The sequence below is a fragment of the Ixodes scapularis genome, unplaced genomic scaffold, assembly GCF_016920785.2.
Source record: "Ixodes scapularis isolate PalLabHiFi unplaced genomic scaffold, ASM1692078v2 PGA_scaffold1__304_contigs__length_218370807, whole genome shotgun sequence".
NCBI lineage: Eukaryota > Metazoa > Arthropoda > Arachnida > Ixodida > Ixodidae > Ixodes > Ixodes scapularis.
In genome coordinates, this window is record NW_024609846.1 from 193207530 (window position 1) to 193235468 (window position 27939).

Consider the following 27939-nt stretch of genomic DNA (forward strand, 5'->3'; position numbering starts at 1 on the left):
ACCCCGCACTGGCGGAATTGGTCATCTGCAGCTGAGAGACAAGCCGCCCGTTGAGGCAGACTAAGTCGAGGCCGTATAAAAATACCAACACCCTAATTTTTTTAAGGAGTATTTCACACAATTTTGTTCGAGTGCGACTGCAGCCACTTGCACCTCGTTAGAGCTGCTTGCGTCGAGCTGTTGCAACGGCGACACTTACGACGAGCCGATGGGGAGGCGTTATGCTGGACGGCGCATCGCAGCGCAACATAGTCGACGCAACTGGGGCTAATCGTAACGATAAGTCGGCTAATTAAAAAGAGGCTAAAACACTTTTAGAGAAGAACGACTTCGAGGTGAATTCTGGCGTATTTTTATCCCGTGAATTTAAATATCGCGTTCGCTTTCCTCGAACATTAAACTAAACGCGAGAAAACGCAAAAAAAAATTCCGATTAGGCGTGACGTCATACTGGGATCCTTGGCGCCAGGCGCGTGTCGCTCGTGTGGGCAGCGCGTGCGATTTTAAGCTTGCCTGCTATATTCCCCTGCACTGACACCTGTCGTGACGTCTCTTTCTGATCTCTCTGGAAATAGCAAGAGTGAGCGCGCACAGCTTTGACAGGCGCTGAAGATGTGCCAGAGCAGCGATTCCGAAAACTCCTAGTGTGACGTCACGCCCCGGGAAGGAGGGGCTTCAATGGTACTTTGAAAATTATTTTCTGCAGCCTCCGCGCAGAAAATTGAAAAACATACTCTTGATACTTGTGATTCTGCAGGACAAATGAAGACGATTTAGGTACTTTTCCTCAAATACAGAACAGCTTCATTTTCCCTTGAACTACAATATGTTAATTAGCGTTTAAAATATTGAAAATAAACGTACGATTGCAATGAAAAACTTGCTGAGCGTCATAGAAAAACCACTAAATCAGTTGATATTAGAAAGACTTGGAGCACGTGGGAAGCACGGTGGGGCGCCAAAGTTATCGCTCGCGCAGCAGGAGCGAGACTACCGCTGCGATAAAGTGCGCCCTGGCGGTTTTGCCGTATCTTATCATCCGCATTTTCTCACATTGAAGCCTTAGTTTTTGAGCGCTCTTCCCAGGGGCTCAGAATCTTTCTAAATATGACTAACCTAATTTTTTTGGACGACGTTTCTAATTTTTCTAGTTTCTAATTGGGACCATACGTCTACTTTAGTTAATTATTCGACTTCTCGTGGCGATTAGCCGCTGTACGATGTCCCACTGGTCGAATAACTCACCCTCATAAACCGCATTAGCCTAGCTTTCACAGCACCCTTTTTTAAACGAATCTGTTAGGATTAAAAAGAAACACCCCGTATACAAAGGAGTGAAAGTTCAAGCGTATGCATTAAGAGCTTAAGAGCACATGGCGTGATTTATTACGCTCACACTCCTTGCTTCGTAATTTTTTCTTCCAAGTTCTTATCGGCCCAAGTCGCAAATGATACCCCATTGGGTCGTCTGTACAGTTGGAACACCGGCTAAGCCCAGGTTAAACGTGCCCTTCAAAGGAACACCAAGAGAGTCTGGAGCACGATTGAAGTCACCAGCCACCACTCACAGTTCACTTGCCGCTTCTTCTCCATGGCTATACCACACTGGCAAACGCCCCGCTATATGTATACACCCACTGATGCTTCTGCGCATGCGCACAAAATGAGAGGCGCTATCAAGCGGCTCCGGTGCAGCGTCAGACTTGATACTGCGCAACGGAGGCGCACAGCCGCGTCTGCCGCGGCTATGACATCACTTCTCTGGAATGCGCAGACCGGGGAGACGCGCGCGGCGGCGCCGCTCCGGCGCGCCAGCTGTGCGCCGTGTGGCGTCACTGCTCCTCGCGCATGCCCAGCACGGCCCTCCAGGAGCCACGCGAAACTGCTCAACCTCGGTTTTGCCTTTAAGGCTGGAACGCGATAGCGTTATCGGGCCCCGTTCGCAAAGCCTTCTCATATAAACCCGAGCTGGTTCCCAAGCCGTGCAAGCTTGTGTGCCTGGCCTAGTTGGTAGCGTCATAAGTCACGTGACCCATGACGTCACACGTGGCTTTGACTTCATGACCCTATCGACCCACTAAATTTAGCCGAACATTTCCCGCTAAACTTGGCGGGAAATATTGCCGCTAAATTGGTCGAAACATTTTCCGCTAAATTTTGCGTGAAAATTGTCTAAACTTTACGGGATATCTTTTTGCTAAATTTGGCGGGAAAATCTTTGCTAAATTGGCGGGAACATTTCCCGCTATATTTGTCGGAAACATATTTCGCTATATTTGGTGGGAAAACATGACGTCAGAGCCACGTGTGACGTCACAAGCGGATGCACGCGTTGCAGTATGGGATTTTTTGGTCGTACCGATGCCGACGCCGGATTTTCTGCGACACGAGCTCCTAAACGATATCGCGTTAAAAAACAGCCTGTTTGTTTATTAAACTCTACCCTGAAGATTAACGCAATTCGCACGACGTCGTGCGACTCGTACGCAAGTGGCTTTTGGCACGTAGAGAGCGTAGATTGTACACAGAGACTATCTCAAACGATAAGGAGCTTGCTTCTTCAAGATGGTCTCAGAGCGTAACGCGCGCGGATCATTTTCTAGTCTCAGTTTCGCGATAAAGAGCAGTTTCGTCAGTCATGCACGGCTATGTCCTTCTAACGCCAAAGTTGCTGCCAGAGAGACCTGCCTGAGCCTAGGCGATTAGTAAATCGAAAGCCCTATATGCCTCATCGTTCCGTTGACCTTCAAAGTCCTTCAGCGAAAGCATGTCGACGACACGAAACGTGCAGAAATTTGTTGGCGACACGAAAGGTACCAAAACGAAAGGTACCAATAGACGGCGCCAAAAGTGCGTCGTGAGAGAGGGCGTGGTGTTCAGAGGTCCGCTACCACCGGGACCATAGCCGACGTCACAATCCGAGTGAGCCAATGAAACAGCGCCAAAAGTGCGTCGTCAGAGAGCGCGCTGTCTTCGGAGATTCGCTATCACGTTCACATCGGCGCTTGGGCTTTCGCCTTCAAGTCGTCTTAGAGATATCATAAGAGACCCTGTGACTCTTCTGTCTGTTAAAGTGCGAGATCCGTGCGATCCTTCTCCCAAACGAATGCTCCTTTTGACGCACTTTATCTATTAAATATTGGACTCAAGTATAACTGTAACATTCGTTTATTTGGCAGTGCCCGTTCTGTCATTTTACACTTAAAACAACCGATAAGAAAGCAGTGACGTTTATACATATTTAGAGCCTTCTTGACCATATCTTTTGATTTGAGACCGATAAAGCGGGCTCTTCCGTTAAACCAAAACCAAAAACTCTTAAGCTCGTTCATGCCCGCCATGCTCGGTTGGGTCACGAATGAGTGTCCTACCCTCAAGTCAGAATAGAATCGTCCGGAGCGCCCGCAGCGCTCCACCCGCCGCCGTTTCGGCCACGCGCTCTCACTGGGTGTTTCATATTGCAGGAGTCTGTACATTATAATACATCTATGTATAATGCTTTCACTGGATAAACGCACCTCCGTGGTACGCACTAAAGTGTCTGGTTTCATCGCTCTTGTATTCTCGGCTAGGCTCGTGTCTATGACGAAAAAAGTAATTTGCAACTCGCTCTGTTGTTTAAAGCCGGAACTAAACGGGTCAAAATGATTTCGGCAGCGAAAGCGAGGGCTCATCAAGGGGCGATCCAGCTGTGCCGAGGGCATCACTCAGTTGTATAAGCTTCCGTCTCTTGTTGTTCATTTTCCGCTTGCATTCTTAGTTGCACAAGCATCTCGCGAAATCCGTGTATGGTGAAGCAGAAAGGCGAAAGTCCGTAAGCGAGTAAATCTATTGTCAGCCTCACAGAAAAAAAAAGAAAAAAAAAACTAGATTAGAATTAAAGCAGGGTATTTTGTTTCAACCTACTACGGACCATAGCCAAAGCCGGCCAGGAAGCGCACACCGTATTGCCCCTTCGTGCGCAAGCCGTCCGCATGAGTGGAATCGTTGCGCCGGGACGCGAGCACCAGCCGCGAAAGTTTCTGTCGCTATTGATACAAAAAGTATATTGTTATAAACTTGGAACTCCCAAAAAGCTTTGTCGAAGTCAGCGAACATGCTGAGTTTCATCAAGCTTCACGTACGCACATGTTGACACCTAATGCAACAGCCACCTGGAACGAATGGAAGTGATGGTTGCTGAAGCTTGTTCCAGATGGCGCGATCGTCGCGTCATGCCAATATTTATTTATTTATTTATTTATTCAATATACCCTTCAACGCCCAAAGGCATTACAGAAAAAAAAGGGGGGGGGGGCATACAGCGAGAGAAGCAAAATAAACGGACTCTAGGTTTGTGATATAAAATTTGCTAGGGGCAAGAACAACAAGAACAGTCAGCTTTATACAATTATTAACACATTTTACATATCAGGAGATAAGGTACAAGCAGTCGTCAATAAGTCTGGAAAAAACACATTGTTGTATGATATCATGACAAGCGACTGGGGTAGACAGTTCTATTGATGTGTGTTAAGGAAAAAGAATAGTGTTTAAAGATATTATTGCGGATGGAATATTCGCGAACCTTATTCTGAGGATCTGCCCTGCGTGATATGAAGTGAGGTAGACGAAGAAACAATCCCCTGCTGATGCCCGTTTTGTTATTATAAATGTTATGAAAGAGTTTTAAATGTAAAGCGAATCTTCGGCATTTTAGCGGCTGCCAACCAGGACAGTCTTTTAGGAGACTCGATCTTACTGTATAATCATAATTTCCGATCGCGAATCTCGCTGCTCTGTTTTGAACCCTTTCAAGGTCGTCACAAAGATACTGTATCTGGGGGTCCCCAGAGTACACAGACATACTCAAGAATGGGCCTTATATTTGTCAAATACAAGGTTTCTTAACTTTGGGAGGGCAGTTTCTAAATTTGCGTAAAAAAATACAACGTACCAGTCGCTTTAGCGCTTATTTTGTTAATATGGGACTGCCAAGATAACCGTTCTCCTAAAGGTTATTCTAAAATACTTTACCTCTGGGGTTACGGGCACCGTAGTGCCATTTAGGCTGTATGAAAAAAGCAGCGGTTTAGTTTTTTTTTTTTTTTTTGTGAAGCGCACATAATGACATTTATCAATGTTTAGATTCATATGCCAAATTTCACACCAGTCTAAAATGCAGTCTATATCCCGTTGCACAGCAGTGCTATCAACAGAGTTCTGAACAGATCGATATATCACGCAGTCGTCGGCATGAAGACGAATACTTGACTCTATGCCCATGGTAATGTCATTAATGAAAATGAGAAATAAAAGGGGACCTAGTACGGATCTCTGCGGGACCCCCGAAGTGACGTCCACATATGTGGATTTTTTACTGTATACTACAACGCACTGCTTTCGCTCAGGAAAGTAATATTTTAGCCACAATAACACATTAACTGGAATATCTAGTGAAGATAATTTAAGTAAGATTAGTTTGTGCGAAAGGGAGTCGAACGCTTTTTTAAAATCAAGACAAGCACAATCCACCTGAGAACCTCTATCAGACGAGGACGCCACATCATGAAAAAATTCAAGTAACTGAGTTTCGCACGAAAAGCCGCTTCTAGACCCATGCTGGAAAGGAGAAACATTGCTGTTCGTGTTTAGATGATTGACTAAAATGCTAAATAGTATGTGTTCAAGCTGTTTCGAGCATGCGGGTAGAAGGGATATAGGCCGGTAGTTATCTACTTTACTCTTACATCCACCTTTATGCGCAGGTACCCCCAACGCTTTCTACCTTCCACTTTGCTGGCAGCTTTGAGAATGACAAGGATTTTGTGAAGAAAATAAAGAGATAAGATGAAACCACGTCAGCACATTCATTTAAAACGCGATTTGGGATTTCGTCAAGGCCAGTGGCCTTATCTATGTTCAAGTTTAGAAGGTGGCTCCGAATTCTGTCAGCATTTATTTCTAAGTTCGACATTGGAGAGAGTGACTCAGTCAGAAAATGATGGGTCACGTCAGTCACCGTTTCGGAAGAAATTGATTGGAAGTAATTATTGAAGCATAATGCTTTCTTGCACCCATCAGATACCAGTGTACCATTACTTTCAATTGGCGGTATTTCGGCATTCTCTTCTCTGTTACTCCCAATATATTTCCATACAGTCGGGACTTGTTTTTAAACGTTGTTCCAGAGAATTATGGAAGCTTTGTTTTGCCATTTTTAGCTGCTGTTTGTAAATACTATTTACTTGTCCTAGTTGCCTAAGACTCTCAGTGATTTAATCTTTACGATACCGTAAATAAGCACGCCTTTTTTTCTTTATGATGAACCGCAGCTCTCCATTTATCCAGGGCTTATCTTTGCGCTGCCTCGATCGTAGTATTTTTGATGGTACATAAATATCGATTAAACGTTTTAATTTAGATGAGAACGTATTCCAGAGATCGTCCATATTTAAACATAAACTAAGTTCCTCAAATTTCAAAAGGAAGGAAAATAGTTCATCCGTCAGGCTAGAGTAAGCACCTGGTCGTAGAAGGAAACCCTTCTGGGAACACATTTAGATGTTATAGCTTGAGGGCATTTCAAATTACCAATAACGACGTCGTGGTCGCTGATTCCTGGCAGAACCGATACAGGAGACATAAGAGCTTTTTGATACGCAAAAAGAAGATCTAGCACACTGGCCCGTTGGACACCAGTTCTTGTTGGCGATAATACGTTTTGATAAAGATTGCAACTTGAAATAAAATTGATGAATGAAGGATAAAGGGAAGACGTGTTAGTCGTTAGAGGAAGACCAGACTTCGATTGCACATAGGGAAAGTTGAAATCACCTCCTAGTATCAAATATACAGGGAAAACAGACTGCGGCGTGTCTGATATTTCTAGCAGCGGCTGACTACTAGAACCCTGAGGTCTGTAAAAAGTACCAACCGTCAAAAATTCACCGTTTTGAAGTGCTACCTTACATCATACTGACTCAGCACTGTTATTAGTATTGATTCCAGTGCTCTGCAAGCTGTGATGAACCAAGATAAAGACCCCACCGCCATGCGTGTTTCTCTCTTTGCCATAGACACAAAAATCAGATGGAAAAACCTCGGCGTTAGGAATAGAAGCATCCAACCAGGACTCAATGCCAATGACTAGGCTAGGTCTTTTTGATGCAAGAAGAGAGGATAAGTCGTCGACCTTATTTTTTATGCTGTGACAGTTCAAAAGCAGAACAAGATAACTCGCTAGAGATACGGGTTGACGATGCCGATTACGGAATTGTGATGATTGAGCTCTAACAGACTGTTTATTGTGGTCATAAAAAAAGGTAGAGTCACCGATAGCAAGCCTGTTAAAACGTAGTTTAAAGCTATCTCCTTGCGATTTCCCAAAGTACAAAAGCTGCCTTCGTTCGCAACGCACATTTTCGGAAAAATCTTCGCTAATCGCAATTCCAGAATCCTTGTGCTTAATTAAATCCCAATGATAGAAGGTGTTGTTTTCTTTTAAAAGACAAGAAAACTTACAATAACGGGCCTTGGCTCGTCGCACCTAAAGCGTCCCAGCCTATGGGAGCGCTCTATGTCCGATTCAGAAAGTTTTGTTCCGAATTTAGTTTCACATATTTTCATAACTTTGGTTTGTGCTTGGGACCACGTTTCTTTTTGGTCGTCCTCAATTCCGTAAAAGATAAGAATGTAACGCCTAGATTTATTTTCCAAGTCATCCTGTTGTGCTGACAGGCGATTGAGCTGTTAAGTAAGCTCTGAGGCGACATCCTTTATTTCTTGCATTTCTACTTTCACAGTACTTAAGGACGCCATTTCTGTTTCTGGTGCAGTCATTTTGCCCGCAAGGGTATCCAGCTTTGTGTTAACAATAAGCTGTTTTTTTATAACTGTTAGTTCGTGTAAAAGAGAATCTTTCCCTTGTTCTAGTTTTGACAGGATCGCAATAGCCTTGAGCAGCTGTTCTGCTTGTCGCTCTGTGAATGGCCCAGGTTTGGATTCGACATCTCCGGACACCAATAGTAACAGTTTAAATACATACGCTTCAACTGAACATTGAAATAGCAAAATTTTACAGATGGCATGAATACGCACAAATGCGATGGTGCTGGGGCACGGCACCGACCAGTTACTTTGTTTTGAACGGTATGTTAACGTCATTACAAGAGAGACCAACCCGAAGTACAAGGAAGCGTAAGCAATTGAAGCACTTCATGTCGGCACCGAGTCCCGTCCAGGCAGTGACCGGAGGCTCCTTTTGTAGGTTCTAGTGAAAGGCCGTGCCCGCTTTTGGTCCCCTGGCGTTGAAGTTAATAAATTGTGAGTCGCACGACTTCGTGCATGGCGTTTCACGTGCTCATTGTTCCTGAGCAGATTATGTTTTCTACTGAAGTCGTTCTAAAGCATGAACTGCTAACTGCTTCTTAACGCTACCCCCATTCCCAAAATCTTGTCTCTCCGTCCGTCCGCCCGTCCGTGCATTTCTCAGCTAAATATAGCAGGAAAACTGATGTCAGGTGACGCTACGTGGCGGAAAATAGAGACCATTTCAGATTTCCCGCTAAATTTAGCTGAAAAAAGCTTACGTCATATTACCTATACAAGAACTTAGTTCCCTCACTCAATTTAGTGGGAAAATTTGCGTCTTGTGGCCAAAACTTGAATAAGGTTTCCCGCTAAATTTAGCCGGTACTTTAAGTCACGTGACCTATACATAAATTTTGTTATTCGCTAAATTTAACAGGAAAATTCACGTCTTGTGACCTAGACAGCAATCCAGCTTCCCCGATTTCAGCAGGGTGAATTGACGCCATATGGCCTGACGTCACGGGACCTAAAGAACCATTCAGTTTCTCCGCTAAATTTAGCGAGAAAATATACGCCCGTGAAACACCAATCCCTCACCAACTTGTTTATTTACGTCTTCATTCGGTGAATTCATGAATCTCACACACTGGCCCAATGTGTTGTCTGTGAGAAACGAATGCACGCGTATACTCCTATACTTCGTTTGAGCTGAAGTTCAGAGGCAGCCGACGCTGCGGGTCATGGGACCAATTAAGCAACTTGAAAAGCGCAAGCCACTATAGTAAGTAGCTACTCAAGAAGCTCGGGCGAGGGAAAGGAAGGCCGGGGAGGAGGAAGCACATGGGACACTGTAGAGAGGAGGAGTTTTTCCCCTTTCTTTTCTAGCATTCCATCAGCTTCCTCCTCCGCGGCCTTCCCTTCCCTCGCCCTACCTTCTTCCGTTGCTATTTACTATACACCAACTCATGTTTACAAACAAGCCGGAGTGCCCCTAGCGGACACACCGGCGCCGCGCATGCGCGATGGGGGTGTTCGCAAGAAGCTCGCCGTCGCCCATCAAGAAGCCATTGGAATGCGATGTTGTCCTCGTCGGTGTGAGTCCCCCTACCCTTTTTCGCGTTCGAATTGTTAATTCTACGTCTTACCTGGCGATGGCTGACTACTTGAGCGGCGTCAGCGAAATTACCGAGGCTCGTTACACCATAAAACTTCGCGGGAATAATGTGACATGTGGCGATTCATTCCGCGCGTATGTACGCTAAAGCCTGATTCGCAGGATGCGGTTTTGCTCGCAATTTTCAGTCGCGACGCCGCTCGGGCTGCAAAAGCGCGAACCGTAACTGAGATGGTCGACGTCGATACTGAAAATTGCAAGCAGAATCGGACCAAGTAAATTAGGGATAGCAACTGGGCGATGGCCACTGGTAACAATGATCAACATCGCCTTGTATCTACTTTTTACATCCAGCCTGCTTACCAACCTTCAAATTTAAGTCTTTTGAGGCCTGCACTTACTTCTTATTGCAAGTACCGGGCCAACATTTGGTCAACGGGCCGGCGTCGTCTAAGAGAGGAGACGACAAGCAGAAACGTTTAAAAGAGCAGAGGACAGTTCGACCGATCAGGCGGCCGTTTGAACTTGAACACGCACTGAAAGTAGTCCGCAAGTGGTCCGCACCACTTGACAGTTTTTTGGCGTTCATATTGGAACAAAACGAATAAATCTGATGACCACAAGTAACCGTGAATTGAACCCAAAGTGCTACCGGCCGAGCAATTGTTGTTTTTGCTGCTTTTCCCTTTTCACGGCACATATCCAGATTCTCGGACGAACCGAGCGCGTGAAAACTGACCTTCAAACCTTTCTCGACACTTCTGGTACGGCCCCAGTCGCGGCGTTTTGACGAGAAGGCAGGTTTTTGTCCGGTTCCTTTCTAAACAACGCAGGAATACACGTCTGGCATGGGGACTTCTGCCCACAGCCCCAGACCGGAAGTGCGACCGACGCGCCACCACCGCGCCGTAACGTCACAGAGTTGAGTTCGTGTATAGTGGCTTGCGCTTTTGAAGTTGCTTGATTGGTCCCATTACCCGTAGTGTCGGCTGCGTCTGGACTTCGAGGGGCACAGACAACCCCAAATTCTTTTTTTCATTATGGTGCCAGGCGATTTAATTTCGCGTCAGGAGACCACCCAATCAATATCTTGGTGGTGTCACATCCACGAATATTTTTAATAAAGTAAAAAAAAAAAAAAGACTTAACTGCTCGAAACCGAACATGAGAACTGCTCTCATGGCCGCGTCACGTGGACGGTGTGTACACAGAAGGAGGGAGATTTTGAACCATGGTTAAAAGCGCTAAAAAGACGAACACAAGCACGGGCGCAATGGGCCCAGCTTTTTGTGTTCCTCCCGGTCTTCCCAATGTTAAGCGCCTACGTTTGTCTTTTCTCTTGTGTTTGTATATTTAGTGCGTTTAAGCGTGGTTCAAAACGTTCATCACCAACTATCCCAACGACAAGTACCTTTACAGAGGAGAGAGCTGCCGGAAATTACGTGGGTTTACACCCGACCGCGTCTGTTTGTTTCTCCGCTTCTCTGGCGTGTAAAGCAGACGACGACGAAGTTGCGTGCACCTTTGTGATTCGATTGTTTTGCACATATATGGTTATATCTCTTCCGCTCAATATCCTTCGCATGAATATCGATTGGCCGGTACCACGAACTACATTCCAAAGTAGCGGCCCCCTTCCTTCGCAACGTTGTTCTGTCGCGCGCGGCCATCGCGTCGTCCAGCCCGCGGTACGTCGCCATATTGAGAATCACGTAGTACATGTACTTTCTGTAATTTGAATCTATTGTGTAGACATAGTTTGAACGCCACGTGTCCATGGAAAAGAGAGTAGCACGACAGAAACCGGGCAATTCTCGACTGGCCTTTCTCGGGGAAAGAAAGCGAATATTTAGTCGCAAATTGTGTTCTGGGTAGTTAAACTCTCATATATCATGTTAAGATAAAATATTTGGCGAGCATAATACCCTGTCAGTGTCCATTTAAGGTGAAATGAAGTACAGAGTGCTAGGTAGACGTATCTGAAGTTTGAGAAGTTTCTTCCCAAAATATATAAAATATGCACCCCGAAGCAGTGTTTATCACAATTCTGATTTCTCCAGGTCTAGTCATGTACAGGTTAAGTAACTCATGGCGTGGCTCATTGTGTTCTCGTTCCTTGCTATGTGATTCGTGTTTAGTAGTTCTCTTCGGCTAATTCCAAAAACCAATTTATCGCGGATTGATAAAAGGCTCGGGGTACATAAATGCACTTTTTATAAGTTGCGAAAGCATGAATGTCGTTCTTGCGCGCGCACTCGTGAAGTGGCCGTGTCGCGCTGACATCGGCCGTCCTGCCGCTCTGGAGTCTGCCCGAGCGGGCTCTGTGAGGTCCCGCCGCCAGCCGATTCCGTTTACCGGCACGCTGGCGGCGCGGACCCGAAGCGCCATGGGGTGGCGCTCCTTGAAACTTACACGCGGCGGCCAATGGAAGCCTATCCATCAGATTTCGGCCTCATTTAACTGCCGTTTTGCGTGGCGCTTTGCGAGGCTTCAGATCGCGACTTCACTTCGCTCCATTGGGAAAGGGGAATTTAGCTACCGTTTGGCGCGGCTTTTGGCGCGGTTTCAAAGCTGATGAGTCGACTCCCTCTATGCGACCGTTAATGCTTTCGCATCAATAAGATTCTCGAGTCTCGCCACGGATTACGTTTCTTAAGTTGTCGTTCACTACTATCATGGCGACCCTTAGAAAATATATAGCCAAATGAAAAACAAGCATATATGCTGAGGCATACATTTTGATGATGCAGTACGACGCACTTGATGCAATTTCGTAATTAATATTTTTTTTTAGAATACAAAAAAAAATATTTGTTTATATTAAATAATGCACATTTTCTGTTTCGCAGCTCTCGGACAAGGCCTGATGCTTCCTTCCCTTTTGGTTGTTATGAGCACATATTTCAAACGGTAAGTGTTTCGTCTTGCTAATGCGAGTTGAAATTACCCTCACAAAGCGTAAATGTTTAGCCTTAATTATATTCAATCATATTAAAAAAAAAACAAAAAAAAACAACAACGTAGACCGTGGTTTATTAGGTTCAAGCTTCTTTCTTCCTGAAGCGTTATTAGGTTCACGCTTCTTCGTGAATCGTTCTTCGACGTGCGTGTCGGTTGAGGCCGTCTTCTCAATGGTCGAGAAGCAATAGTGGGAAGAAGCGGGTCTCGGCATTCCCTGCCTTCCTTAAAAAGACATTGACGGGGTATCTATGCTCGCCGAGGTTTTTATTTGTAGATGCTAAATAAGAGCGCAACTAGCCAGAACAGAAATTGCGGCTCGAAGTTTATTTTCTTTTTGCCCGAAAAAAACGGTGATCGATAACTGGCCGGTTTCAGTCGTGCTCACTCTCGTTTCCATGGTCAGGTGGAGTTCAAACTATGTGTGCCAAATATATTCAAAGCCGTGGGTGATGTAAGACACACATTCGATATCAAAAATAGAAACGAATACAAGCCCCATTTTTGTGGCCTCCAAGAAGCTACAAACGCATTGATCGAAAAGAAAAAATCAGCAACAACGTTGTACGGATCACAGGAAGTGCATGTGCACGTCTTTCTCAATATGGCGACGTAGCGCGGTGCATCGCGAACCAGCGCTGCGATGGACGTGGGCCGATACCTCGTCACTGTCGTTCGTGCTACCTGCCAATCGGTCGTCAAGCGCAGAACATCGAGCGGAAGGGATATAAGTGCGGAACAATCGCACGACAAATGGTGCACCAACTTCGCTGTCTGCTTCACACACCGGAGAAACAAACAAACAAACAAACAAACAAACAAACAAACGCTGTCGGGTGTAGGCACGTCACTTCCGGCCATGAGCTTCTGTGCTCGTGGTTCACTCAATCAGTTTATTTTTTCTTTTAAGGGGTACATACTTCGTGAAATGGTACCTTGGCGCAAAAGGCGATCGTGTCGCCTGACTGGGCATCAAAAGGTCCAACGGGAGGGGGGGGGGGGGGAGCGGGGGGGGGGGGGGGGGCAAAGTCTAACAGCAACAGCACTAAGGGCTAAACTTTGACAAGAGAAAAAATACGGCTTCGGTGTTGGTTTTGGGCAGTTCAGTTTTGTGGGTTTATTAGACATATGCGTGACTCTGTAGCAAAATATAGATTGGGTAGTCTACTGACACCATATCAAATTGCCTAGAAAAAAAAAACATGTTGGCGGTAGTAGTGTCTCTTTAAGCTATTGATGACCACAAAAATGACTGAGTGGCCTTCGTCGAAAATATATGAAATCACCCTAACTGACTTACTTAATATTATTTGCATTCGCGGAAAAGCAGAAAATCTTAGTGTAGGAAGATTTTCGTTACTGCATTTTATGATCACCGTTATAGATGTTGTATGTTCTTGATATTTTAAGATCTAACGCCACTGAGCTTATGAGATACACATTTCCCTAATATTTGAGGCGTTAATTAATTGTAGATAGAGGGATCGCAGCCCCATTGTACCCAAGTATAAAACATTGTGATGTGTGGTCCGGTGGTAACCTTGAGAGGTGATCCTAAGTTAATTCGATCTAGGCTTCATATATTTGAACAAAATATAGTTAATATTTTTCTTTTGTAATTGAAACCCCCTGTTAGCTCAGCCATGCGGTGTTAGTAACATAACGCCGTGTCCATTTGATTTACAATGCAAGCTTAAATTGACCTATTTTTTGTTTAAAAATATTTTTTGAGAATTGTGAGGTTTGTATTTTTGCCGTATATTTACACAACGTTACGCGATTAATAATTGCTGACGTCATAGCACGGCCCTTATTCAAGCTGTTTGTTTATGTTTCGTTATTGATTTCCTTTGTTTTTCTTTCGTGTTTGAAACATACAGGATGATTCAGCTAACTTGTGCCGAGACTTAAAAAGAGATTGTGAATGCTTATCGTGTGAAACCAATGCAGTACTGTTCACAATCCTCCAAACATTCAATATATTTCTTGCGATGCGGCAAACCGGCCGATTAACACTGATCGATTTGCTAATTTTTAAGAAAAATAACATGTGCGCAAACTTTTAATATACTGACTGATGTTGTACAGTTTGTTCAGGAACATCCCATTGTGACGTTTTTATCAAGAGTCTATCACGTGAAAACGTTTCACGTGACTACATTACTGGTGAACTTGCAGTGCTAGGCCCTGGTCACAAGAGACTTAAAAAAAGAGCTCGCATGCAATTTAAAAAAAAAAAAAAAAAAAGAATGATACGCATGAAGGATATTTTGGTGGAATGGCGAGATGAGATGTCTCTCATGCTCTGAGGTTCTTGTTTTGGATGGTTTTGCGTGCATATTATTGCATAAAAAGTTAGCTAATAAACGTGTGATAATTAGGCAGTTTGGAACATTTAAAAACTTTTATTCTCTTGCTCAATAAGACGTTGGACAATACTGCGTTCACACGCAGAGTGTGCAGCCGCGTTTGTTTAGGTATTGACACAAGTTAGCTGATGCAACCTATGTAATTTATATTTCCTTTGCTATCCATTGTAGACTGCTCTATTTTGTAGATGCAAAATCTCCACAAGGCATTATGCTTTTGGGTGATTTCAGATAAGATCGACCAAAGGGTGGCTGGTCGACATTTTTAAATCAACTGATGTTTTTATATGACATTGTCTAGTGTCTGGTATAAACGAATCCACACTTAGTTTTGACCAGAAAAAAAATTTGGAGACATGAAAAATCGTAAGGCAGGGAGAGGTAAACAGTTGCAATAACGCGCACTGATGGAGGGGGCAAGTTTGAAAGTGAATAATTAAAACAATAAAATTAGGAGAATTTTCAAACTTTTTACAAACAAACTATGGGTACAACTTGCTTGTAATATAAAGTAATAATATTTATTAAAAATTTATTTAGTTTTCTAAAAATTGCCAAACATGCCTGCTCGAACGACAAATGACAAACTTTGGAAACCTGTATCTCATGAAATAATTTAATCATTATTACATAACTTGCAGACATTATTTTACTAATATATGGCTATTATTGAAAAAGTAACTAAGGTATCTGAGTGACACAATAGTTACAATATATTTAGGCAAACGTGGGAAAAAAATCAAAGAACAATTCCACTGCGAATAAAAAAAAAACACCACCTTCGATTTTTTTTAAATTTGGGTACCCTGTTATACTCTATTTCGGCATTAATTTCTATTAAAAACATGTTGCATCATTGCACTGTGAAAGAAGAAACAACTCCCCAAAGTAGGGTCCTTTTTCAAAGCCTACACTTAGCAGTGTCCTATACAAGAAGTGACTCTGAGTTCCAGTTTTATGAAACTTGCACAAATCTTTGATATACATTTATTCAGATGAGGTCATTGATAAAAAGAGCGATCGGTCACACAGTAAAAGGGAGGAGAAACTATATACAGCATTTTACATAAGCGTACAAAGTGGTATCATATTAGAGACTAATGATTTGAGAAAATATGATGCAGTGTGAAGTTGTATCTTCCGGTATATTTTACATCTAGAGTAAAATAAATAACTTTACTTCCACACACAAAAACAAAGATATAATAGTAAGATATTTAGGTTGGCTGTGTATTTACGATTACAAACAATTTCAGGTGACGGATGCCATAGTGCCTAACTGGAGCAGCTTCGATGCTCTCGGTGTATGAATGAATCGTGGCAAGCCGATATATTTTATTCTGCTCGAGGATAACATTTTGGGATTTTTTTTATAGTGATCAGATAAAAATTATTAGTAACCACCAACAAAAACAGTAGGTTAAATACCCCGTGAAGAAAAATGTGATAAATAAGATGTCCCTGCATTCAAAATGAGCAGTCCTTGGGAAATCAAATTCGGCACTTTACGCTAAGGTTTTCCTCGCTGTACCCATTTAATAAAGTTGCTTCCAAGCAGATCCGACTGTCCGTGCTACATATACGTCACAGGTCCCTTCTGTTGATGACTTGCTGAGCCGCCACGCGTGCCAAGACTGAATGCCAGGGAAGGCGCGCACCGTCAGCCACTCTTCTTTTTTTTTGTTCACGATACCGAACAACCTCATTTTCGTCCAGATATACAAGATGCACGCCTTTCAGTTTCTTTGATAGAACGCTCACCATTGTCCTGGCCGTCTGAATTGCGCTTACTGAACGTTCTCTCAGGTTGTTCAGCGTGGCCTGGTGCTTCACGAGTCTGCCAACTCCGTCACATGCATTTTTCCCATGTCCAGATGCAGAAAATAACCACTGGGCTTGTGGGCAATCGTCCTTTGCAAATTGGTGAAGCTGGTAGCGATTCTTGAAATGACTGGCGGCGCCGTCACTTACGTACGTCACGTACGAGTATACCGCAACGTTGTCTTCAACCCACTCCTTCACTTTTTCTAGAGCCAAGCAAGCGTGAGCGGCGTCGTGACACAGGTCCTCACTGATGATGGCAAAGCTGTTTGTAGATTTTCTTGTCGTCACTACACATATAAATATCGAAACTTCTTTTTTTTTCCAGTGATATGCTTGCACTTCGTCAGAAAGCACGATGGTCCAGTTTTCAGCAAAGTCAAAATGAAAGACAATGCTCCCGCGTTGCATGCACTGTTTTTCATCGTAGATCGCTTTACCTTGCGTTTGCCGGATATGGTTGTGAAGTACCCAACTTCCAACCGTCACTTGGATGACTTTTAGGAAAGTCTCAGGTTCCAAAGTTTTTTTCACAAGGTCGCCGGACTCCCATGTTGCAAGCACAATCTCTTCATCCTCCGGGATATCAAGTTCCTGGAGTGTAAGAAACTAGCCTTTTGGGCAGTGATCACAGTCTCCTTGAAGGCACAGTTCTGTTGCTGGGTCGCACAGAAATGCCGAGTTCATTTCACCAGTGTTGAATGTTGAGCCTGTAACGTTCTCTAGAGCGACAATACAAAGATAATAATTGGCGCAGCGCACACAAACGCACACTTCCTGGTGTGGAATACATTGGACCCATCTAGGGCGCAACGAATAAGATTTCGTTAGCCCAACGCCGGAATCGGGATGCTTGTGTTTGTATATACGGAAGGCCTCTCGTATTGAGCGTGTCATGAAGCGCTTTGGCACGAACGTTTTCTCTCCGTTGAGCATGACAGAGATGACGTCCTTCTGGTTGGGACTTTGGCGCGAACATTGTAGCTCGTCTTTCGTGAAGTACTCTAGGGCAGCAGGCAGGTTCTCAGGGCTTACCTTGCACCTCGTGTAAGGATCCGGCTCATACCACACGCCATGCTTTTCCTTGAGTTTTCGGGATTTACTGATGAGGTACATTGAGGCCTGTGGAATCATCTTTTGAACCTCATTCTTCGTCAGTGTTGACGGCAGGAGTGTAAGCAGTTGACAACGTTCCCGGAGAGAGGTGGCGGTTTCAAAGGCCTGCCGAAAGTTGTCCACCCACTCAGTGCATGTGGAGCATGTTGGTTCGGACGACCCCGATGGTGCGTCCCTGTCGTACGCAATACGTAGCCTTGAGCGTATATTCTTGACAGCAACCTGCTCCAGTTCTGTCTGCTTTCTCTTGACATAGGCAGGCCTGTCCCGACTTCTTACGACGCTTCGTTGTCTCAGCGGCGACACATCTGTAGGTAGTATGCTGCGATTTAGATCTTCAATTGCTTCTTCAGCTGGCACAAATATGTCAGGGCACTGCTCTGAGCTTCGCATCGAGATCTCCTTAGTGATGTGCATGAAGCAATGGTAGCACAGGTAGTCCGTCGCACTCACTTTGGTGGAACAGTCAGGCGGAAGAATTTGCTTCAACGAGTTTAGGTCCAACTCGCCAACACTTCGAAAATTCCGCTGCTTTGGTATAGTCTTTTTGTGTTTGCAAAAGTAATCTGCACAAAACACTCGTTCGGAGCTCCAGGACGTCTTCATAATGTATACATAAATAATAGAAATTAAACCCCAACTGATGGCATATAATTGCCAAGTGAAAGAACTACTGGGTGCACAAGTGACAAGTCCGAGGCTGAGGAGCTCACTCACTGCAAACGTACATTTGAAAAGAGAGGTCACAACTGAGGCTGTCGGCAAAGCTTGATCCACGTCAAAGGAAGAAAGAGGGAAAGTCTCCAGACAAAAAATTGTGGTCAGCGGCCTTCGAAAAAGACTTTCCGGAATCGCACTGTCGTCCCTCCACGCGCTGATATGAAAGCACCCGAGCTTCTACCACGTGGTTCATGACACAGCCTGAGCCATGTCGGCGACCGGTTCGCGAGGGGTTGGCGGTGGGGTTACGTTGATGGTCACTCGGATTAGCCCTTGCTGTACTGAGCTACCGCCTGCAGTGCCTTATAGCCGGCTAGTGTCAACAACGAGAACACACACACCCTGTCTACACCAAAACTACAAGCGTTCACCGCACACGCGTCGCCGCCGCTTTTAAGCTTTTGTGAAATTGCTTTCTTTTTCCGCGGAGAACCGCCTTATCTTAACTACGCGCCTGAAATCCTTCCAGGCGGGCGTACACAATATCAAGCGTTTCGAGAAATGCCCGTGAAGTAGAACTATGGGAAAATTCGGAGCCCGCGATGTCGATATCGTCGCCGTTGTGTTAGTACGCCGTCGCGTACTGCAGTCCCCCGTTGGGGGAGGGGGGGGGGGGGGGCGGTCTTACTACGATAACATGGCGACAGCGTTTACACTCTATGTATTTACGCGAGGCTCGAGTATTTGGGGATAATGCTGCCGGTTGGTGTGCCCCTTTGTGCCTGATATTATCGCCCGTGACGCCAGCGAGTGAGATGGCGACAGGCATGACTGCTCAGTAAACAGGCGTCGGCGGCCATGTTTTGCTGGTTGAAGTGAACCCCCTTGTCCTTGACAGCGAGCGGGGAAATGCGAAAGAAAGATTGTATCGGCCGTTTTGCCAGAACTAGCGACGAGTGTCGTCTGCGGTTTCCGGCAACTATTTTGCCATAATCGTGAGCTTAGCGAGGAAATGATTTTTGCTAGCCACAGACCACTACCACGCAGAAAGGGAATGCTTGAACATGTTTTTGTTCTGGATATATATCAGGGATATATATGAGAGAGAGAGAGAGAGAGATGAAGGTAGAGCGGAAGAGGGAATAGCATATAGTGTCGCAGGAGAATAAAGTAAACAAAGTTCCTAGTGGCCGATGGCTGCATGATCTTTTCTCGGATCACTAGTCCGTAATATGATACCTCTTTGTACACAGTAGTTTCTCCTTAATTTAAGTGTGTGAACGATTTCTTTAGCTATCATTGGCCTCATCTGAATAAAAATATATAAAAGATGTGTGTTGGTTTCATGAAACTGGAACTCAGAGTCAGTTCTTGTATAAAACACTGCTAAGTGTAGGCTTTGAAAAAGGACCCTACTTTGGGGAGTTGTATCTTCTTTCTCAATAAAATGATGCAACATGTTTTTAATGGAAATGAATGCCGAAATAGAGTATAATAGGTTACCTAAATTTAAAAAAATCGAGGGTGGTGTTTTTTTTTTATTCGCATCGGAATTTTTGTTTGTTTGATTTTTTTTTCCATGTTTGACTAAATATATCCTAACTATTGTATCACACAGATACCTTAGTTATTTTTTTAAATATTAGCTATATATTAGTAGAATAATATCTGCAAATTATATCATAATGATTAAATTATTTCATGAGATACAGACCTCCAAAGTTTGCCATTTGTCGTTCGAGCGGGCATGTTTGTCAATTTTTAGAAAAATAAATAAATTTTAAATGAATATGATTACTTTATATTACAAGCAAGCTGTACCCATAGTGTGCGCCTAAAACGTATTAGAGTTCTCCTAATGTTATCGCTTTAGTTATTCACTCTCAAACGGGCCCCCTCCATCAGTGCGCGTTAATGCAACTGTCCACCACCTCATGCCTTACGATTTTTCCTGTCCCCAAGTATTTTTTCTAGTCAAAACTAAGTTTGGATTCGTTCATACCAGACACTAGACAATAACATATAAAAACATCAGTTGATTTGAAAATGTCGACCAGCCATCCTTTGGTCGATCTTATCTGAAATCACCCTTTTATCTCTGTCTGCATAAAATAAAAAGAAAAGAAAATAGTTGGTCTACAAAAATTTACTGATTATTTTCATTTTCGATAGGTATCGTGCTTCGGGCATGGGCATCTGCTACGCCGGAGGTACCCTGGTGTCATTAATTTTCCCTCCACTCCTTCTGTACTTGCACGAGGCCTACGGGCTGCGAGGAACTCTCCTGATCCTTTCGGCCTGCAGCCTTCATGTCACCGCCGGCTGCCTCCTGGCCAAAAAACCCAATGATCGACCACGCCCCAAGAGCCCGGTAGAGGAACCCCTGAATACAAACGAAGGCTCCGGTGAACACGATAAAGCTTCGAAGTCAAAGGGAGCATTAATACCCATGCGGGAAGAGCTGTCTTTTCTCAAGAATGCCATGTATTTCGTTGTAGTGGCAACGCGCATTGTGTACACGTACAATTTAAATGTCTTTAATGTCACCATTGTGGACTTTGCCATCGGAAGAGGTTTCAGCAAATGGGAAGCTGCGCTGCTCTTACCCTCATATGGCACCGGGGACCTACTGGGCCGCATCTTGTCGGGTCAACTGTCGGACCGCAAGATACTTCAGAGGTACGGGTGTTGGCTTATTAATTTTTTTTCATGCGTAGAGGCACGTTCACTTATATTAACCGTAATATAACAAAATGCCGTGTGACCAATATCAATCAAAGTTTTCACTTTGTATGTATGGATTAATATTGTGGTCTGTACTTACATCGATATTCGATTCGCGAATATATACCAGCGCGGCCAGATTTACCAGTTCCTCAAATTGTCTAAACTGTCGGCCGCATATTGGTAGGTCAGTTGTCTCATTAACAGTGATACCGTGATCGCTGCTCGGTAGTATGGGTCGCTCATACTGATTTGTTGTCAAGATTTTGATACTAAAACGGCCTAGAGTTGACGGAGTTACGCATAAACACACGAAGTTGGAAGTATAGCGTAGACAATTTCGACCCAGTAATTAGTCCGACCCTGATACCGCAACTAAATACTGCATCCACTGCAGTTGATTTACTCCATTTGTTAAAAGAAACACGGCAACATATGACTGCTAAGCCAGTACGCAGCGCTCGCTAGGATCAATCTGCAAGTAAAGTGAGATCTTTAAAAACATTTTCGGCTGGTTTTGATCTGTCGACCAAAGGGAAATATGCCGACTTGCATCTTATGAGATACGCTGCAGAATCTCGTGTTCAATGCCCGTTTACCTTGCACATGATCTTTGTCAAACGTCGCCTTGTCGTTCTTTGTTTCCACTACTTTCTTGCGATGACACGGTGAAAGCACAGACTGAGACAAGGCAGCATTGTGTGGGGTGACATGTGCATTTCGTTTAAACGCGAGACGCGCGAACACATGCAGTTGTTTCGCGGCGCAAAAGTTTGGCAGCTGGCCAGCTCTGTTAACAGTACTAGCTTCCGCTGAGCTGGGGGTTACGGCGCAGAACGGGCGCTCGAGAAGTCCTGAGTAAGCTTCAGTAAGAATGAAATTCTGAATTAAAACATGATCTAATACAATTATCTAAACAAAAGAGTTGGTATGGATAAAGCGAACGCAATTATTTTTCTTGAGGTCTACGTGAGGACATCGCCAGGTTGTTTATAATTAGAGATACAATCTCTTGCCAGCTGTTGGTCAGCGAGGCTTAGGCTAAGAGTAATCCAGTTGCTCTTTTGCGAACTCAGTAATATATTTTATGATGCATCATTTTTGGCAAGCTCTGGCAGCGTTCAAAATGTCCTGTAGTGCTGTATGAGCTCGTGGTAGGGAAGGTTGTCCAGGGTTTTCTCTTAAGAAAAATTTCAGTTCTCTGAAGTACGTCAGAAAACGTGCAGTATTTGAGCAGAAATGCTCCCATACTCACTCGCGGTTCTGGAGAGCTTGAAAGGTATTCATGCATTTCTGCCAAGCTTCAAACGTTTACTTTTGAGTTTTAACGATGGGCTGGCGCCGCTTGACCTTTGAACATACGCAAAGAGTCCGGACACTTTTAACTGTAAGCATGTTTCGTGCAGCGTTCTATGTAGAAGTACATAACAGTAAAACATTTATTACTGTTTTGCCAGATAAGTAGTTGTAAAGGCTCCTACCCACAATAAAATTTTAAGAAGTGTAATTTTTTGTTGCAATTTCATGGCAGTTTGGCGTGAGGCCTAATGTTCACCCCACCCATCCAGGAGACACGTCTTGGCAGCCTCTTTCTTGGTCCTGTCTGCGTCCTTCGTTTCTCTGGTGCACTCGCGGTCTTTGGTGATGCTTGGTACCACAAGCCTCGTATTCGGCTTGGCCAGTGGCAGCATCATTATCCTGTTCACCGTTCTGCTCGTCGAGTACTTTGGCCTGGAGAAACTGCCCATGACCATCGGCGTTATCTCTCTCGTCATTGGACTGGCTACTTTTCCCAGGCCGCTGCTCATAGGTACGATACACAGGCGTTCTTATCCTCTATACGGCCTGCGATTCCTCTGCTCATTGCGCACCTCGTGCCCTTGTTTTCCCCCCAAGCGCCTTATGTGGTTTTTAATGTGAAAGCAATAACTGGTCCCATGAAGCGAAGCCGCATTGTCTGTAGCCGTTGTCTGTAGCAGCGAAAAACGGCATCTAAATTCCCATTGGCTGTGCTAAACGGTACCTGAACTCCCATTGGCCAAACGCGCAGAAACGCAGAAGCTTCAGAAGCTTCAAACAAAATTCGGCCAAGTGTCTTGGCCGAATTTTGTTTTCCCCCGACCTAAACCAATGACAGCGTGCGTGTGGCTGCCTCGTCACCGCGCGTTTTCTACGCGTTCTCTACGTTGTCTTCGGTCTTATTGGCATGCTCCTACTGGAGACGCATGTTGGAACACTTGCTCGCCGTATAGCCACTCACAGCTTGTGAAACACAGTGCGTGCTTCGGGATTTGCTTCAGGATTTGTTCTTTGTCACTCTTATCGGCTAACACCGCAAGCTTATCGGCTGCGTAGTGATAATAAATTTCTCAATACTTGCCACGACTTGCGTTTCTTAAACTGACAGGGACGACTGTCATCCACAAAGCTCCCTGCAGCCGAAGCTTTTCGATGAAAAAATGTTAAAATTTGGGTTATTTTTAATTATTGACTAAAGGACCGTGGAACCAGATTCATTTGCCACGAACTATATAATTATTTACTGGAATACGATGATTCACATGTGCCCATGACACCGCGGCACTCGTGCCAGAAATACGTTCGGTGAGCACGATGTTTAATGAGAAACAAAAGTTGCAAACGACCACACGAAGTGTGATTTGATTGACAGCGGCAGCTCTTGCGTTGGTGTGCCTCAGAATAAATGCTGTAGTAACTTTGATAGTCGTATAAAAATTGCGGTAGATGTACTTTAAAAGATATGTGAAAGTCGCTAACGCGATGCATCTTGTGTGCGATGGTAGGCGTCCTGCATGCGCCCTTTGCTGTTCTCCTCCCATTTCGGCCCTCGGTCTACTCTGCTCAGTAGTTCATAATAGGTAATTACACTATACTCGCATAGTCTGGTTCATGTCTGAGTTGGGGGGGGGGGGGGGGGTAGCGGCGACGAGAGAGAGATTGTGCGAGGGCAACGCCGTTGTCCTCCAAATCTTTACAACGCCAAAGGAACGAACGAAGGTAACGCGAGGGGGATGGTGATGAACAGATAAAAAGCCTGGCGGTAAAATCCCTCTCATCTCGAGATGACGACTTTAGCATACGGTCTCACCGGATTTCCCTGAAAGGGGCACTAACAGCTGCAGCTGTAAAACCAGCCTTTGGTAGGGTGACGCGCTCTTCTCATGATCGTGATACTCTTGTTTCCTTAACTGCTACCTTGGGGAACTATATTTCGCGCCGCATTATACGTCTAAAACCAGCCGACGAGATAATCCCAAGCAGTCAGTAAAGCAGCGTCGAAATTGTATCGTCACGGCAGTCGTCGTCAGCGTGCGTTTGCTATCACTGCCTAAATCAATCATGCCTAGTGAATGCACCGTTATCTTAGGCGTTGCTCTCTGCCTGATTGGTTTATCGCGTGATTGGAAACACGTAGAGACGACGAGCGACGTGATAGTGCATTCTTCACACTGCGCGATTTGCTCTATCATGTCGCAGCGTCGCCTGTACTCGGACTCAGCGTGAAACAGAGTTTAGAGCTGTGCTAGCTCATGCTCCACTGAGATCTAGATCTGCACTGGTAGATTACCTCTGTGCACTGAATGGGACGAAGTATTCTACAAAGAAACCAGGGACCCTTAACTTGTGAAGCAAAAAGTTGGAGTCATCGTCGTGATAGGCCAATTGGTGGGCTCCTTCAACTTTGGCCCCAACTTTGCGTTTGACGAGTTTAGAGGCCCAGCACAACATTCAACTCTAGGGCTTTGCTTCTTTTCTTGGATGCGGCAGATACACACATGTAGAAGAGTATGCCGGTGACACCATTTGGTGAGCATCTCGGCTATTCGTATGACGTGGCCACTTCAGTAATGATGGGTCATATTGAGTAATATTACGATTAAAGTATATACTTAATCTTACTTATTCATTACCAGACAACCACTATGAGAAGTGTACAAACCACGGAATTCCTCAACCCGAAAAGTCAAGTTTCCTTGACAGTCAAGTGATGCTCTCGCGTGTTGTCCGTTCACTTTCTGAAAATGCTGCTTGTCAACTATCTGTAGACGTTGCCTGACCATAGTCACCGGATGTTTAGGTGTAAGGATATTGCATTCACCAGCCAGCTTAACTTTGGGCGGGTGTGATTATGGTTATAGGCTCATTCACGATTGTAAAATGCACTTTTGAGATCCCATATCATCTGACATAGAGCCGTGCGCCAGTGAGTGTGCATCCCTCTCAGCCTTTTCATTCTGAGCCTCTCCGGACCCCCCTGCCACTGCAGTGCCGTTCTGATGCACAGTTCAGCACAAGCGAAAAGTTTGTTTGATCAGACTGAAACAAAATATTTCCGACGGTACTTTGCTCAAACATCTCGAAATTGTCATGCTTGTGATAACGTTTCTGAATAGTTAAAATCCCGGTGATATCATTTGTGTAGCAATACTCATACTGTCACTTGCGGCAAAATGGCATGAATTTTCGCTACAATCACTTGCTCGCTTAAGCCAGGAAGTGGGAATGACACGCTACCCACCTGGCAGCCCTAATTCTGCGGTAACGTTGCTGAAATGTTAGCCAAAGTTCAAGATGTGACAAGTCGACGAAGTCCGAGGCATTTGGTTGAAATGACGTTGTACGCAGAGTTCAGCGGAGACTTTTCACGTTACCAGGTGACGTGATCACCTTTACCACGTAACGTGTTTACGTGACGCTAATGACGCCACTTCCATGTTGCTTTTTGCGTTGGGTCCTTCCTACACAGCCCATGTTGTCATATGATTTCACGCTAAAATAACGTCCGTCGTTTCAGGCCACTACCGAGACCGCGGCAAGTCGTACGAGAGCCTGTATGTTCTGCTGGCTGCGATGTCCTTTGGAACATGCATCGTCTGGGTCATCGAGTGTATTCGGCAGTGGATCGCCAGCAGAAAATCGAATCACATTGAAAATCTACAAGTACAACAGGCGACCACATCAACTTAGCTGCGTTGTCTGAGGCATTCGAATTCGTTCATTTAAAAGGCTAAAAACCGTAAACAAAACGAAGACGATAAAGGCACAAAGACGACAGGACGAGCGCTACTCATTCGTTCAACTCAAATAATATCAAATACTCCACTTAAGGTATGTGAACAGAGAACCTCTGGTGCGCCGTCGAGTGTCTGTGATTAGTCTTAATATAGAGTGGACAAGCAGCTCAGACGCCGACTGGGGTTTGTTTTTGCATTATATGAAATCACTGTCATGTAAAACTTATGTATCCCCGACGCACACACACACTCACAGAAAGAATGCACCCAGGAGTACAATTCAACTAATTCATTGACTCGTTTCTTGTTACAATGGCAGTATTTCTTTATCTGTCAAAATAATGCGATACCACCAGCGACTTCTGAGTTAAGGATAGTCACTTCCTATATAGTTTCAGGACGTGACACATCGCAATTTTGCGTGTTTGATTTCAGCACCCTTTCTGTGAGGAAGGAGGCTGCAAAGCTTTTTTGGGTATGAGGGAATGACTTTCAAAAGTGCAGTTCTGCTAGCTTGCTTCAAAGGGACCCATTGTGCGGGTCTTCAGGAGCCGCTCGGTCGGCGGGGCTCCTGCAGACGAGTGGAATATTTCTTTTTCAGAGGCTGTTCTTGTGTACTCTGCTCATGTACGCGAGTGTGTTATCATGTCCTTATCACGTGTGCATAGTTTCCAATTACCACTCTCTAATGCTTACAGTGTATCTTATATAAAAATCAAGAAGTAACATTTTTGATAAGTTAAGTTGGTTTTGAGCTCACCAGGTGTACAGGCGAAGGGGGGGGGGGGGGGGGGGGGGAGTGATGCAGAGCACATGCAGGAAGACTGCATACACCGACAGGCCTGGTTTGTCCTAGTAATGTATGTTGAAAATGGAAAGATTCGGGTGTTCTCAAAAGCATCCCCGCTCCCAATGGTCGCCAAATTAATGGTGTTGACTGTGGGAGTAAAACCTGCAGTGTGCACGAGCTTCCCTTCGGTCGAGGGTCACTCATGATGTAATACTGGTGCCCCCCCCCATAATGCCACAGAAAAATATAGACACCAGCCATTAGTGTTTGTGCAGGCTCTTCTATCCCAAAAGCGCGAGGTTGCTTGAAGTGACATCCCTGCATGGGAGAGGACGGCCAATATGACGAATGATGGTGTAAGCTGCCCGCACAGCAACATTATACGAGGGTTACTCAGAAAGAAATGCTCAGCTTTTGTAATCTCTGTATTTTGATGATAGCCACACAAAGGACGCTGCCGTAGTAGTAAGGGAAACCGGTGTCTGTGAATTACTCGTTTATTGATTGCGGTATCGTGCCCGACCCTAGTGTACACGTTTATGGTTTGTGTCTGTTACTTTGTTTGTCAGGAGATTAGAACGTTACAACTACTTCTCTTCGGCGACATTGAGGGGTATTCTGGCCCAATGACAAGCGGACAAGAGGAGGAGTTAGAATCTATCTGTTGTGTCCACTACTTAAAGGCTCGAGAAGTGTCACGCCGACGTGCTTGCCACCCTGAAACAATTGCGTAAAGTCGTAAACTATAGTGACGCTGCCGTTGCCTCATTCAGAGCTAGGGTAGAACACGACCGGATTTATAGGAGAGACCCGGTCACCCGCTGCTGTCTTAGCGCGCAGCATTTGCTTTTGCTTCTTTTGTACTTTTTAGTTCGCTCAACCGCCACCGTGCCTTCTGGCGCTGTAACTCGACCACACGCAGAGACATATATACACAGACGCGGCGACAGCCGACCGTGTGAATGTGACGGCAGCACGACCTGCGGTGGGTGCCTTGAGCACTTCTGGCGTTTGTTTTAATTGCTCCAGGTTCCCACCGCGATCGCGTCTAGGTGTGCT

At 44.9% G+C, this 27939-nt stretch overlaps 1 protein-coding gene across 2 annotated transcripts in view; it reads left to right on the plus strand.

The window, feature by feature from the left end:
* LOC115314827 (monocarboxylate transporter 12) overlaps positions 1 to 26859 on the plus strand; it is a 44796-nt gene extending 17937 nt beyond the window's left edge. For both annotated transcript variants that reach the window (XM_029973926.4, XM_029973927.4), the window contains 4 exons: positions 12256 to 12316; positions 20503 to 21009; positions 22623 to 22864; positions 25871 to 26859. In XM_029973926.4, coding sequence (XP_029829786.2) covers positions 12256 to 12316; positions 20503 to 21009; positions 22623 to 22864; positions 25871 to 26043 — 983 coding nt within the window. In that variant the 3' untranslated portion in view covers positions 26044 to 26859. The remainder of the gene's footprint in view (positions 1 to 12255; positions 12317 to 20502; positions 21010 to 22622; positions 22865 to 25870) is intronic.
* Positions 26860 to 27939: the final 1080 nt, after the last annotated feature.